The sequence below is a fragment of the Solanum dulcamara genome, chromosome 6, assembly GCF_947179165.1.
Source record: "Solanum dulcamara chromosome 6, daSolDulc1.2, whole genome shotgun sequence".
Taxonomy (NCBI): Eukaryota; Viridiplantae; Streptophyta; class Magnoliopsida; order Solanales; family Solanaceae; genus Solanum; species Solanum dulcamara.
This window is the reverse complement of record NC_077242.1, coordinates 5315657-5331560: the sequence shown is the minus strand read 5'-3', so window position 1 is coordinate 5331560 and position 15904 is coordinate 5315657. Positions and strand designations below refer to the sequence as shown.

The window sequence follows — 15904 nt, the reverse complement described above, 5'->3', positions numbered from 1 at the left end:
TAAAAAATATATGTTGTTATTAGGAATAAAATACACAACCTCAAGCAATTTTTGCAACCCCTTAACCACTATACTAAAGTTTTAACTTGTGTCAAGAGGTGTCAACACTTGTATATATATTCATTAAACTAAATTTTGACCTATTTATACAATAAAATTTTCCGACGAAGGGGTGTCAGTCCCTTGCCCGAGGGTGGCTATGCCCTTGCTCTTATGCTCATGCGAGAATATATTCGGATATGCGCACTACTCACATATTGTTACTAGAAGCCTCCAAAGCAAGCTTGGAAGACTACAAGCCCAACTTCTGTATGCGAGTCGAATGACATAGGTGTACAAGAGTACTTCATATATAAAATACATGTCTTGTGTTCATTCATTTTGATGTAAGCATTATTCTTAGATAGTTTTCTCGTCAAGTTTTTATTTATGATTAGAAAAAAATATTGATTTAAATTAATCTCAAATATTAATTCATAAAATGAGAATTGTTCAAGATCATGTAATTAAAAATATTGGCCTATCTCTGAAGAACTGATTTGGAAACTCTTAACACCCATGTACACACAAGTCTGCTAATTAGAGTGTAGAAACTCAACACCCATGTGTGGAACCTGGTCTTAAAAAAAGTTTCAATCAAATTTATGTTTAAACACTACAACAAATTATTTTTTTACTGTAATTATATAGCGGTAATAATATAATTTTCACTTGCGCTAATAATAAATATGAATATTTTATAACCAATACTCAGTATAAAAAGTGACAGAGCCAGGATTTTGATTTAGGGGGTTCTTGAAGAATCAGACATGTGAACTTGCTTTCGACATCTACTATATATACATAAAAAATTATTTTTATCATGTATAAATAATATAATTTTTCATCGAAGAGGGTTCAGATGAACCTCTGAGCAATAGGTGGCTCCGTCCCTGAGTATAAATATCGCTAAAAATTTTAACGACTCTGAATGCAATGACATTAAGTCAATTATCATTAAATATTTTTACAATAATAAATATTATTGCTAAAAAAATATCTATATATTACCATTAAATATATCTTTTGTCGTCTTGCCATTCATGCATTTGTTGGGGAAATCTTTTTGAACTAGCAGATTTTTTTTCATTTCCTTAGCTTTTCCCTTTATTTTTGGTTGCTTGCATGGTTGAGTTTTGTCAATCAATCACATCCTCCTTTATTATCCAAAAAAGGTCAAAAAAATTATTGGTTGCTTACATTTATGACAAAGAGAAAAAAGCATAGTATTTTGTTTGCATGCTACTTTATTTAGCATAAACTAATTAAAGCCAAGAACAAAAAGAACAGGCTAAAAAATCAACCTAATTATATGACTCTTTTTAATCTGTTCTAAATAAAACTGACACGTTTGTACGTTTAAAATCTTATAATTTTATTAGCATTTTTCACTTTTATAATGACACTCTCGTAAAAGTAGACATGACATATGTATCTTTGGCTCATCAAACATATAACTATAAATTAAAAAAATGAGGTGAAAAATTAAAATAAAATATTAATAAATAGTCGAATAGTTTTTTATTTTTTTATGGGAGAGGGTGATTCTAGCTTAGAGCATCTTGTATGCACCCTCTTATACTTATTAGTATCATTATTATACTAGTACTATTAACTTATTCTTCAATTAACTTGTTGTTACTGTTGTTGTTTTATTTGGATAATCTTAACTCTGAATAAATTTTTTTAAAATTAAATAAATTAACTCTGAATAAATAAAATATGACAATTAATTTAAAATAAAAGGAATACACACATTTAATTTATTTATGAATAGTATCATAAAAAGTTCCAAAACCAGTCACTAGCTGCTGCCATGTGTTGGCACTCAACCATATAAAGTATCCCATCATAGTCCCATATGTGACTTTTTTTCCTTATAATAATTGACGGTGTTCGAATCATTTTTCACCCATCTCAATTAATTTTATGAGATGCCTATTATTTTTCATTAGTAAAAGATATTATATGATTTTATTCATCAAAAATAGAATAAATAAAAAGAATTTAATCTCTTATATGATAAACCCTTTTATCTCAATTTATGTAATACTTTTTTTATTTAACTTTAAAAAAATTGATACTTTTTATATCTATTAACAATTCAATTTTAAAAAATATATTTTATTTTTAATAATTTAATATATATCCACATAAATATTTATAATCTATTTTAAATCACATTTTTTTAAAAAATGTATCTTTTATTCTTAAACATCATGTATAATTTCCTTTTAAAAGAAGGAAATTTTATTTGCACATCTTATTTTAAGTCCTTCTAATTGTTTATTTTGAGTAGTACTACTCGACCTATAATATCTTTGTGGTATGAGGGCGGTAAAATTGATCTATGAAAATATCATCTGTTTAAAAACATAACCTCATTTATTAAGTTCATCTATTTTAACTCCTTATGTTTAAAAGTATTGTTATATGTCTAAAATTGATCATGAAAAATCTTATCAATTTTTTTTAAATACTTATATAATATAAAAATCCTAATAAAATTTAATTAAATTGTTAAATAAATTATAAGAAAGAAATAAGAATTAAAACTTATTAGAGTTAGACAAGTTTAACTAATTTCAATTCAAATAATGATTCGTCTATTTGTTAATTCAATTCACTTTAACCTATTTAAATTTAGTCAAAATCGCTCATTTGATACCTTTAGTGATAACAAATTCTGGCACGTACACACATCACAACAACAACAACAACAACAATAACATATCCAATAAAATTTACAAGTGGGTCTAGGGAGGGTAGCATGTACGTAGACATTATCACTACCTCATGGAGATAGAGAGGCTGTTTCCAAAAAACCCTCGGCTCAAAAGTCACAGACCCAAGTAAAAGAGAAAAATAATATATATAGCATAATGGCAAAAAAAAAAAAAGCAAAACAAATTTTATAAGACAAGAACAATAACGATAACAAAGTAAAGTAGTAATTAAAGGCAATAAAAACACAACTATAATGACACGCCTAGACCTACGACCAACCCTAAACCGACACAAGACAAGACATCATTCTATCCTTACTAACCTTCTACCCTAATCCGCGATCTTCATTTCTTTTTATAAAAGGTCATGTCCTCTATGATATAATGACATGCACACACATATATTTCTAAAATGAAATAAAATGAAAAAAAAGAGAGGATAGTATCCTTAAATTTCAACAGTTCACTTGGACGTACAAAAATTGTACACTATTATTCATCAAGTGCACGTTGAGTACTCTTGAGTAACATCAAGTGACATAAGTAAAATTCAATAATTATATGTTACGACATCACTTTAGTGAGGTGGTGGTCAATTACTAAGTACTTTGTTATATGTTGTGGGAAATAATTCGATTTTTTTATTTTTTAATTAGAGATTTTAAATTTAAGTTTTTAAAAATGAATTCTACAATACGTGAATTCAAATATAATTGAGCCACAATATAAGTATTGAATATCGAATGGGAGATCAAAAAAGGAAAACTTTATTCAATTATATATGTTGAGCAACTCCTTTTTCTTTATTCTCAATTTATATTAAAGCTTAACATGTATTCTTAACTTTTCCACTTTTACGAAAAACATAATTTTATGCTTTGAGCATTTTGACAACATCAATCGCATTCAACAAAGATTTCCTTACTCCCATTACCTCTTAAGCAATTTTTGGTGCGTTTTTAATTTTAACAATAGTTTATGATTTATATTTTTAGATTTAATACACAAGTGTAAGGTCCTCAATAGTCAATACTTAGGTTGTCCAACTATTACAACAATAATATAACCAGTGGTCCTCCATGGATTCACCTATATAAGTCTCGTTGCAAAAATAAAAACTTGAATATTATTTCTAAATAATTCAAGGAGCTTGAAAGATATAGGAACTACTAGAGGTAAACAACTATTAATATTTTTAGTAAGTGGTCGGAACACATAAATACGCAATTCAACCAAGTGATTAAGGAAGTCTATCTCATAATTGTAGTAGTATTTGTAGGATAATAATTTCAGAATTAATAATCATGCGGTTAAAGTTTAAACACTAATAACATATTCAGTGGAATCTTGTAAGTGGAGTGTGTGGATGGTAGAGTGTGGGCAAGTTTTATCACTACTTCATGGAGGTAAATATATTGTTTTCGAAACACCTTCGACTCAAGTCCAGCAATTTCATGTATAAAGAATAAGAAAGTGTAACAACTAATAAGAGAAGAATGCAAAATCTACAAGAATATAATATGAACAATAACAACAAAATAGTGCAGTATTCGAAACACCATAAATAAAGGGAAAATTACGCGGATAGGCAAACATATATTAGTTAATTAGCTAACATAGCTATAGTTTGAATTAATTACGGCTCCACTGACATCTAGCTATAATTATAGTTTGAGTTTTGTATATTTCGCACGATTATACAAACAATGTGCGCGATTATACAAATGATGTGCGCGATTGCAAACATTGTGCGCGAATGTATACCAAAATATACAAACACTGTGAATTGTATAACGAATTATACAAACACTATGCACGAATTGTATATAGAAATATACAAATGCTATACAAAAACTGTGAATTGTGTGCGAATTGTATACCAAATTATACAAACACTGCAAATTATATAGTGAATTATACAAACATTGTGCACGAATTATATAACAAAATATATTAATGCTATAAAAAAACTGCGAATTGTGTAACAAATTATACAAACGCTGCGTGAATTATACAAATGCTGCGCAAATTATACAAACGCTGCTATAGCTATAGTTACAAAATATAATTACCCAAACTATAGTTATGGAGCATAATTAAGGTATTTTTGAGTGACTATATGTGAAAATTCCTAATAAATAAATAATGATAGATATCAAAAACTAGAACCACAAGAATACATATAGTATAAAATGTAATTACCCAAACTATAACTATAGTTACGAAATGTAATTACCCAAACTATAGATATGGAGCATAATTAAGGTATTTTTAGTGGCTATATGCGAAAATTCCTCATAAATACATAATGATAGATATCAAAAAATAGAACTACAAGAATACATATTGTAACATCCCAAATTTTTTTGCCAAGACTCGAACTATTCTTCGTATGCGTATAGATTCAAACTCGATGAATTCTAATTGTATATATGAGTTAAGATCAATTCCTAAGTATTTGAAGTGTATTAGAGGTGAATTATGGTCATAAAGAACCTCTAGTACTAACCCGAGTTGAAAGATCCTTTACCGATTAAGTTTTCATATAAGATTTTATAAGGATCAATTTTAAATGATCATATATATTAGTATATTAAATTTAGGTGGCCTATGACCTATCAAATTAAAGATCTACATGTCCTCTTTCCAACGCCACCATGCCTCATTTAGAATTAAGAGTAAAAAGTTATAACCATTTTACTGTAGACGCTCTATCTTGACAGAAGTCCGCAATGGCTCCACAACGCGGAGAGGACGCAAACTCCACTGCCTAAGCCAACTGATGCCCCTTTTATTTTTTAAGGGTATTTTTATCCTATAACCCTTTGGGAGTTATTTTAATGTTCCTAAACATGTTAAAATAAGTTTTTCCTCATTAAAAACCCTCCCATTCACTCCTAAACTTTATCCCTAAAGAATTTTCAAGAAAAACATCAAGTTAGGATTCTCTTTCAAGGTTCTTCATCAAGGTAAGTTCTTCCTTATAGATTTCAGGCTTTCCAACCCAAATTTCTTCATATACACATGAATTTATAAGAGAAATCTTAAATCCTAACCATAGGATTTCCAAGAAAACAAATCCAAGAATTTCAAGAAAGGGTCTTTTGATTGTTCTTCTTCAAGTTAAGATTTTTCATCAAGATTTGTGGAGTTTTTAAGGTATGTAAGGATAATAAACGTTGGACTGAGTTCGTCCACGTGCCCCTTTATCTTTATTGATTAGAGTCGAGTTGAGTTGGAGTTTTCGAGTTTCTTGGATTGAATTCTTGAGTCATCTATTGTCTTATTGAGTTCCTTATACTTATTTAAATACGTTTTGATGTCATTCATGGGTTGAGTATTTGATTTGGATGCATGTTCATGTATTCATTCACTTGAACCCTAATTGAGGATTATATTTGATTTTACAAGAGTTTGAGTTTTCACATAAGTTGAGTCTGAGGAGTCTTTGAAAGTTTTCATTATTTTGAACATGAATATTTTGAGCATAAATGATGGTTTTGAGACAGAGTTTTAATAACTTGTGATTGATTTCGAAAATATATTTTTTTGAAAGAACTTGATGATTTGAGCCTGGGCCGAGCACGAGTTGAATTGAAAAAATCTTTAAGATTTAACCGTTTTGGTCCTGATTTCGCTATGCATTATTTTGAGTGGAAATTGCATGTCTTAAAAAGATTTAAAAGAATTGAGTACTAAGTCACAATAAGTTGATTTGATTGAGTTGATTAGAAAGAATCTAAATGATTAGATTGGATTGAAATCATTTGAAAGAGCATAATGAATGAGACGAGATCGAGTCTTGATGAAAGTCTAATGAGACTAGTCAAAAGTTTTGCTTGAACTGATTGGCTCAAGTTGCATGAGCATATTTAATTTTGGGAGTAGTATCGAGCGCCGAATTGAGTGAGAGTAAAACTCAATAACTACTTAGCCAGCGTACGAGAGGATTGAACCGTTAAAGTCAGATATTTTTCTATTTTATTGTCCTGAAAAGATAAGACTTGATTGATTGGTGGATCCAGATTGATAGATTCGTCCTTTACCTTGGCAAGTATTGGACGGACGTGGCAACGACGTCGTTTCGTTGAACATCACCTACTTATAAGTGGTGAGATTGTTGTCGATTAAGAGTGACTCCCAGATTGTGCACGAAAGTATATGACATGTTTTAAAAAAGTTGCATATTACTGAATCCTTCTTAAAGTATTGTTATATTTTATACTTGCATATCATATTGAGTTGGGTGAGTTTCATTCTATCTTGAGTACCTTTGATGAATAGTTATTTCATTTTGCTATATTACATACTCGTACATTCCACGTACTGACGTCTATTTGGGCCTGCATCATTTTATGATGCAAGAACATGTATTAGAGATCATCAACAGGTGCTTCGTTGAAGATCTACTTATTTCCTGATAGTGGTGAGACCTCCTTACTTTCGGAGCGATCATATTCATTTTTTTTTCATTGCTTAGTAGTTCTTTTGAGGTAGCCATGGACCTGTCATTGGCACCCATTAAATGATAGTGATAGAGGCTTCATAGAGTAGATAATGATTGATTTGTTTTGATGTCTTTAACTTTTGATTGGTTTTCTTTCAAACTATGTTACTGATTAGAATGATTGAGATTGTTGATTGAGTTAGCTCACTAAGATTTTCCCCCCCTTAAACTAAGCCTTCCGCTGAATGAATGAATGTGTGATCAAGCCAAGTGGTTCGCTTTGGAGCCTACAATGGCTTCTGAGTGCGGGCCACGTCTAGGGTACCCTCTCGGGGCGTGACACATATAGTACAAAGTCAGACACCAACATGCTTGAACCCTCGAAAGTAAGGCAACACTTCACTACCTATTAACATTTTACCATAGTACGAGACCTTCACACCTTGCTATCTAAGGTCATGTCCATAAAAATTTAAAGTTGTGTTATGTCCTGTCTAATCACCTCTCATTAATGCTTTTTCGACTTATGTCCGCCTCTCCTTGTGCCTACTACATCTAACCTCTCACACTTTTTCACTAGGGCGTTTATACATCTTTTCTTCACGTTTACAACCTGTTTCAATTCCACTTTTCTAATCTTGTCCATCATGGAGGCCACTCCCATCTTATCTTGGATGACCACATTCCTAGTCTTATTGCTCCTAGTATGCAAAGTTCAAACAATAAAACAACACATTTGTGCTTCTCTTAAAATCAAAGTCAAATTGAAAATAAATATTTGTCTTACTTTATATAGTTTAAACCAAACTTATATTTTATATTAGACTTTGTATATCCTATTTTAGTCTAATAAATCACAAATCTACCGATAAAAATATATCCGCTAATTGATTTCATCATTATTAATCTTGTCAAAAATTATTCATCAAACGACCCTATATGTTTGGTTAATAGGATCGGGAGTTATCCCAATATAAAACTGGGATTAAATTTATCCATATTTGATTGTGAATTTTTAGCTAAAATCATATAAATATCTAAACTAAAACAATGAAATTACCCATCTCATATTGAAGGCTTAGTTATAATCTTATAATTAAAATCACAAAATAACCTTAGCCATTTTGAACCAAACAATTTAATTTATTTATTTTACAAACAAGAACAGTCCAGTACATTAAACTTTTACTATGTACAAAATCGAAGGAAAAATCAAATTACAATGGTCTATCTTACACAATCTTACTTTACATTTTTATAAGATACTATTTTTACAACTCACTATCTCCTGGATATTTATATTTGTATTGATGAAAAGTGATAGATCTCAACGGACTAGGATACTACCCAATAATGAAGGATAATTGATTCAAGTTGTTTCGAACAACACTGTCATATAAAAAAACAAATAAAAATGTCAATTTACTCAATTATTTTTGTACCTTTATTCAAGCTTTTTTTCTTTTATCCTTATCCCTTCCCTTTTTTAGCCCCTTTCGGTTGGCTTAGCTACAGAAAATATACAATCCAAAAACTGGTGATTTTTAAAACACAAAAAATACTTTCACGTATGCATTGCACGTTTTTATTTATTTATTTTTCTAGGTCAGAGTCAATAAAAGAATCTAATTTTTTTTTTCTTGCAAGATCAGAGCTACAACTACTCAATTTGTATGTAAAAAATATTTATTTTTTAAATTTCTTCGGATATTCATAATCCAGCAACTTTCTTTGTATCCATTTGGAGATCACCCTTTTTTTTCTTTTCACAGAGAGAACAAATCCCCATCTTTCTTGTTTTTATGCTCTATAAAACCCTAAAGATCGAGTCTTTCACTGAAAAAGATCCAAGATTTGCTGCTTTTTGAATCTCTGAGGTAAAATCTGGGTGCCCCATGTTGGTTTTTTTTGTACTTTATATGATGGGTTTTGTTTTGAAAGTAGAACTTTTGAGATTCTTGATTCACTTTGAGTGTTTATTTTCATCTGGGTATGATTAAGATCATTTGCTTATGTTGTTAGTTACATGGGTTTCTGTTTGATTAAGAAAATCAGCAGTTTTTTGCCCCTTTTTTTCTGTGATTTGGTTTTAGGTTCTATGTACCCATTTTGATGTTCTTGAGCTAGGGTTGGTCTGTTAAACTTGAATTGTTTGGTATAATTGCAGAAAAGTGAAATTACCCAATTAGAGGATAGCAAGAATCTTTGTCAAGATGATGTCCAGATCGTATACCAATCTTTTGGATTTGGCATCTGGGAATTTTCCAGTAATGGGAAGAGAGAGGGATAGGCGACGGATGTCGCGGGTAATGACAGTGCCTGGGAGTATATGTGAACTGGATGATGATCAGGCTGTTAGTGTTTCTTCTGATAATCAATCTTCACTTGCTGGTGATCGGATGATTGTTGTGGCGAATCAGTTGCCATTGAAAGCGAAGAGGAGACCGGACAATAAAGGCTGGAGCTTTAGTTGGAATGAGGATTCACTGCTTTTGAGACTTAAGGATGGTTTACCTGAAGATATGGAAGTATTGTTTGTTGGGTCTTTATCTGTTGATGTTGATCCAATTGAACAGGATGATGTTTCTAGCTATCTGTTAGATAAATTCAGATGTGTGCCGACGTTTCTTCCACCTAATATTCTGGAAAAATACTATGAGGGATTCTGCAAGAGGCATTTGTGGCCACTTTTTCACTACATGTTGCCATTTTCACCTGACCACGGAGGCCGTTTTGATCGTTCTATGTGGGAAGCATATGTTTCTGCCAACAAGATGTTTTCACAGAAAGTGGTTGAGGTGCTTAATCCTGAAGATGATTTTGTTTGGATTCATGATTATCATTTGATGGTGTTGCCCACCTTCTTGAGAAGGCGGTTCAATCGATTGAGGATTGGTTTTTTCCTTCACAGTCCATTTCCTTCATCCGAGATTTACAGGACACTTCCTGTTAGAGAGGAAATACTTAAGGCTCTGCTATGTTCTGACCTTGTTGGATTCCACACTTTCGACTATGCTCGACATTTCCTTTCGTGTTGCAGCCGAATGTTGGGTTTAGAGTACCAGTCTAAAAGAGGTTATATAGGATTGGAATACTATGGAAGGACAGTAGGCATCAAGATTATGCCCGTAGGGATACATATGGGTCACATTGAGTCTATGAAGAAAATTGCAGATAAAGAGCTGAAGTTTAAAGAGCTCAAACAACAATTTGAAGGAAAAACTGTTCTGCTTGGAGTTGATGACTTGGATATTTTCAAAGGTATCAACCTAAAGCTTCTAGCGATGGAGCACATGCTCAAACAGCATCCCAAGTGGCAAGGGCAGGCTGTGCTTGTTCAGATTGCCAATCCTATGAGGGGTAAAGGAATAGATTTAGATGAAATACAGGCTGAGATACAGGAAAGCTGCAAGAGAATTAATAAGCAATTTGGCAAGCCTGGATATGAACCTATAGTTTATATTGATAGACCTGTGTCAAGCAGTGAACGCATGGCTTATTATAGTGTTGCTGAATGTGTTGTTGTCACAGCTGTTAGAGATGGGATGAACCTGACTCCATATGAATACATTGTTTGTCGACAGGGTGTATCGGGTGCAGAAACAGATTCAGGTGTAGGCGAACCCGACAAGAGCATGCTAGTTGTGTCAGAATTCATAGGGTGTTCACCTTCCTTAAGTGGGGCAATCCGTATCAACCCATGGAATGTTGAAGCAACTGCCGAGGCAATGAATGAGGCTGTATCAATGGCTGAACAAGAGAAACAGCTGCGACATGAGAAACATTACCGTTACGTCAGCACCCACGATGTTGCTTATTGGTCAAGAAGTTTCTTGCAAGATATGGAGAGAACTTGTGCTGATCACTTCAGAAAAAGATGCTATGGCATTGGTTTGGGCTTTGGGTTTAGAGTTGTTTCCCTAGATCCCAACTTCAGGAAGTTGTCAATTGATGATATTGTGAATGCTTATATTAAATCTAAGAGCAGGGCCATATTCCTGGACTATGACGGAACTGTGATGCCGCAGAATTCTATCATTAAGTCCCCAAGTGCTAATGTTATCTCCATCCTGAATAGAATTTCTGGTGATCCAAACAACACAGTCTTCATTGTTAGTGGAAGAGGGAGGGAAAGCCTAACCAAGTGGTTTTCTCCTTGTAGAAAGCTAGGACTTGCAGCAGAACATGGTTACTTTTTGAGGTCTGTTTCTTCTATTTCCCTATACAATGTCAACCGATATTAATATTACCTGCATTCTGGTGTCTAAATGAATAGTGGTTTTTCTGGTTACATTATCCAAAATATCAGTCATTCTAGTTGCTGTGGTCTTAATATGGACTATTCCTGCTTCCTGTATCTACTTTTTGTATGGTTCTAAAAGTCTAGTGTTCTGGTAAAAGGTGTAACACTTGCTCTGTGTTAGAATTTATAGCATTATTCGCAAAAACAAGGAGTTTTCTTGCAATGAAGCAAAAGTGATATCGGTCATTTTTATCTCATCATTTTAGGAGGCCCCTAACATTTGATTTAGCTGTTGGAATTATATATAGTATTCTATGCAGCTTTCACATATTTCAGTACTTCCATTTAATTTATTAATCCAATCATCCCAGTGCCTTCTCAAATCTCTATTGTGCATGAATTAGGGTTGGTTGTTTGCCAGGTCTATCTTTTTCTCTTTTGTGTTTGCTAACTTATAGTTTTCTGACAATGCAGATGGGAACAAGAACAGAAATGGGAAGTATGCAGTCAGACCTCCGATTTTGGTTGGATGCAACTTGCTGAACCTGTGATGCAATCCTATACAGACGCTACAGATGGTTCTTGCATAGAAAGAAAGGAAAGTGCTATAGTGTGGCAGTATCGTGATGCGGATTCTGGATTTGGGTTTTCTCAGGCAAAGGAGATGCTTGATCATCTGGAGAGTGTTTTGGCGAATGAACCTGTTGCCGTTAAAAGCGGTCAGCACATTGTGGAAGTGAAGCCTCAGGCACGTATTACTTATCCCAATTTCCATATGTTTTCATTCTTATTTGTTGCTTATATTCCAAGATTTACACTTAAGGAATGTTACTTAGCGTCCTTAGTGAATGACCCCTTTTCGTATTGATGAGTCTCCTCTCCCAAAAACAGTACACCTGGATGTGTTTGGTTTCCTGTAATCTGGATACAGCTTTATTAGCTATCGGTGTTTTGATGAGAAATATGATCGTGTTGACCATACAACCTTATAAATCCTTTGGTTGCTTGTTTACAATAATTGTGCTGATGTCCACTTTAAGGGTGTGTTTATGTTTTGTTGGTCATGTTATTTTGGAAAGCATTTTCTCTGGGAAACAAGTTCATTTAAAATGAGAAAAATGACTTCCCTAATAGAGAAAACTAGTTTCATAAGTAACATTTCAAGTTTGTTGTCTCCTTCTCACCCACCTAACCTCTAACCACCACCCCCTAACAATCTCACTCCCTGCCTCCGCCCCCGCCCTGAAACCCTCACTTTCCACCCCATACCACCCTCAAAGTGTTTTGCTTGATTATAGATAAATGTTCTTGAGATCATATATTTTTGTTTACTTACCTAACACTAGAAAATAAGTAAGAATTTTTTTTAGGAAAACATTTTCCTTCATACCAAACATGCCCTAAGTATGACATTTGCTTTCTGGGTTGCTAGTTGGTTATATTGCTTATACAGATGATGTATATTCGTTTTTTAGTTAAGTGCTGATGGTATGCTTTCAAGCTTGCATAAATCTCCATTAGCTATCCTTATTATGTAATTCAATATTTATCATTCTCCATATTAAATGCATAGGTTATTTCAGTCCAACAAAAGCAATAACAACATACCTAGTGTAATCCCACAAGTGGGGTTTTCGGAGGGTAGAGTGTACGTAGACCTACCCTACCTTGTGTAGTTAGAGAGGCTGTTTCCGATAGACCATCGATTCAAGGCAAGCATAAACACAACATATATGGAAACATAAGCACTAAGCAGTAACAACAACTTGATAATAAGAAGCACAAGACTTGTACAAATGCTAATGCTACTTGTAAGGAAAAGCAGAATGCGAACCATCTCAATAATACTAAATACTATACTAATGCTACTCGTAAGGAAAAGCAGAATGCGAGAGCACCTACTATTAGCCTTCTTACCTAATCCTCGACCTCTGCACCCTCATATCAAGGGTTGTGTCCTCTGTAAGTTGAAGACTTTCCATGTCATGCCTGAACTCTTCGGCCAACCTTACTCTACCTCTTCTCAAGCCCCAACATCAGCCTCGTACCTCCTCACCGGTGTGTCTTGTGGAACTGCTCTTGTCATACCTGAACCATCTAAGCCTCTCCTCCTGCATCTTGTCCGACAAGGAGGCCACTCCCACCTTTTCCCAAATATCTTTATTTTTGACCATCTCTCTTAGTAAGCCCACACATCCATCTCAACATTCTCATCTCCGCAACTTCCATTTTATGGACATGAGAGTTTTTGATTGGGTAACACTCCGCCCCATACAACAAAATTAGAACCTACTTTTTAAGTCTTGGTGGCACCTTTTTACCACAAAACGCACCTGATGCTAGCCTCCATTTCAACAACCCCTTCCAATGCTTTGTGTGACATTCTCGTCAATCTCCCCATTATCTTGGTTAATAGCCCCAAGGTACTTGTAACTCCTTCTCATGGAGATGCTTTGAGAATCCAACCTCACTTTCACGTTACCTTCACTAGTCGCAACACTGAATTTGCATTCCATATACTTTGCCTTAGTTCTACTCAATCCAAAACCTTTAGATTCCATGGTGTCTCCAAACCTCCAGACTGTCGTTAACTCTGCGTCTCGTCAATTAGTACCATGTCATATGGAAATAACATGCCCCAAGGCACCTCCCCTTGTATGTGCGGCATCAAAACATCCATCGCCAAAGCAAATAAAAATGCTATTTTTAATCGATCTGCCATTAATCCATGCGTAAGTCATTTGCAAACTAAAGAGCCTTTAGTATTTACTAAAGTAATTGGTTGAAAGCTGCAGTTTCCTTGCCCAGCGACAAGTGACTACCTGGCATATGTTTTAATAAAAATGTTATTTTTAAACAATGTGCCATTAATCCATGCTTAGGTCATTTGTGAACTTAAGAGCCTTTAGTATTTACTAAAGTAATTGGTTGAAAGCTGCAATTTCTTTTCCCAGCGACAAGTGACTACCTGGCATATATTTCCTGTCTAGAAAAATATATTGTTAACGTAATAACTTTTACAACAGTGATAGCATTTTCTTTTCCGCCATTTTGATGGCTATTGTCAAATTCTTGAATATCTCAAATACATCTTTTTCTTTAATGCTTTTTGACGTGTATTTTTAGCATTGGTTGCAGTCACCAATGTGTTGATCGTAGCATGTGTTCTGAATATCTTAATTTTCTCTTTTCATTCTAGGGGGTCACCAAAGGTTTAGTTGCAGAAAAAGTCTTTACATCTTTAGTGGAGAAAGGAAAACAGGCGGATTTTGTGCTTTGCATTGGTGATGATAGATCAGATGAAGATATGTTTGAAATCATTGGCGATGCTTTGTCCAGAAATATTATTTCATATGATACAAAGGTATTTGCTTGCACAGTTGGACAAAAACCTAGCAAAGCGAAGTATTACTTGGATGACACATCTGAGGTGGTGCTTATGCTAGACTCCCTTGCTGATGCCACTGATACTCCAGCGACTTCCGATGATGAACCTGAGGACTCCGACTGATTGTAGCTACCAGATGCTTGGTTTGCTTTGGTTACCTTCTCTACTGAATGTATATTCCAGGTCTGAAGACGACACATTGTCCATTTGAGTAGGGTTCGACGTTTAAGAAAATGGAATCTCAAATTCTGTTCAATCGTTCTTTCCTTTCTGATTATTCTATTCTTTGATCACTAGCCTGGATGTAATATATTTATGAGAAGGGGAGAAACACAGAATTGAATGCAGATTGTTATGACTGCTTCTTGAGAAGAAACCATTAAGTACTGGAGGGCGACTATCATTTATGCAGAATCGGAGAACCACAAGAAGGGTGGGACGAGCCAAAGATGATAGACATGGTTTCTGGAAGACTGAATTGAGGCAGAGAAATAGATTTGATCATTCCTGAATTATGCTGGAACTAAATGAAGTTCTCGCTGTTAAGGAAATCTGTTTACACCAGTTGTGGTGGCAAAGCTTTAACTGAAGACTGCTTTGTGGCTACTTGATACCTGAATTGGTAGTATATTGAAGTTCTCTTTTTTAAAGTTGGTCGCATGTGGACCTAGTTTAGATTAGCATTGTGTCCAGTGGGCATGGCTGTGAATGGCAATAAGCACCAACTATGTTGGATTGAGTCAATGGTTTTGGTAGTCTTCTTGCTGTACAGTATAAGATTAATGATGTGAATTCAGAAGATTTCCTTGCACTTTGATGGTCCTATCAAATGCTTTGTGTGGATATAAGTTAATTCAAGATATTTCATTTTACAGACTAGTATTTGCTACTCATAAAGGTCTCTGCCACTTATCGTGGCTTTGATACCAAGTTTATCACAATCCAAATTCTAAGTATCTGTGATCAGCACTTGGCTACCATTCCTGTTGACCGAACCCTTCATCCATTAGAGTTAAATTTTCTTTCTATAATTAATTTTATTGCAAATACCAGCACTAAGG

At 33.8% G+C, this 15904-nt stretch overlaps 1 protein-coding gene across 1 annotated transcript; it reads left to right on the top strand.

Annotated features, from left to right (window-relative positions):
• Positions 1-8833: 8833 nt before the first annotated feature.
• LOC129891233 (probable alpha,alpha-trehalose-phosphate synthase [UDP-forming] 7) lies at positions 8834-15722 on the top strand. Its single transcript, XM_055966525.1, has 4 exons — positions 8834-9089; positions 9380-11413; positions 11930-12203; positions 14655-15722. The coding sequence occupies exons 2-4, from the start codon at positions 9426-9428 to the stop codon at positions 14964-14966; spliced, it is 2574 nt and encodes an 857-aa protein (XP_055822500.1). The 5' UTR covers positions 8834-9089; positions 9380-9425; the 3' UTR covers positions 14967-15722.
• Positions 15723-15904: the final 182 nt, after the last annotated feature.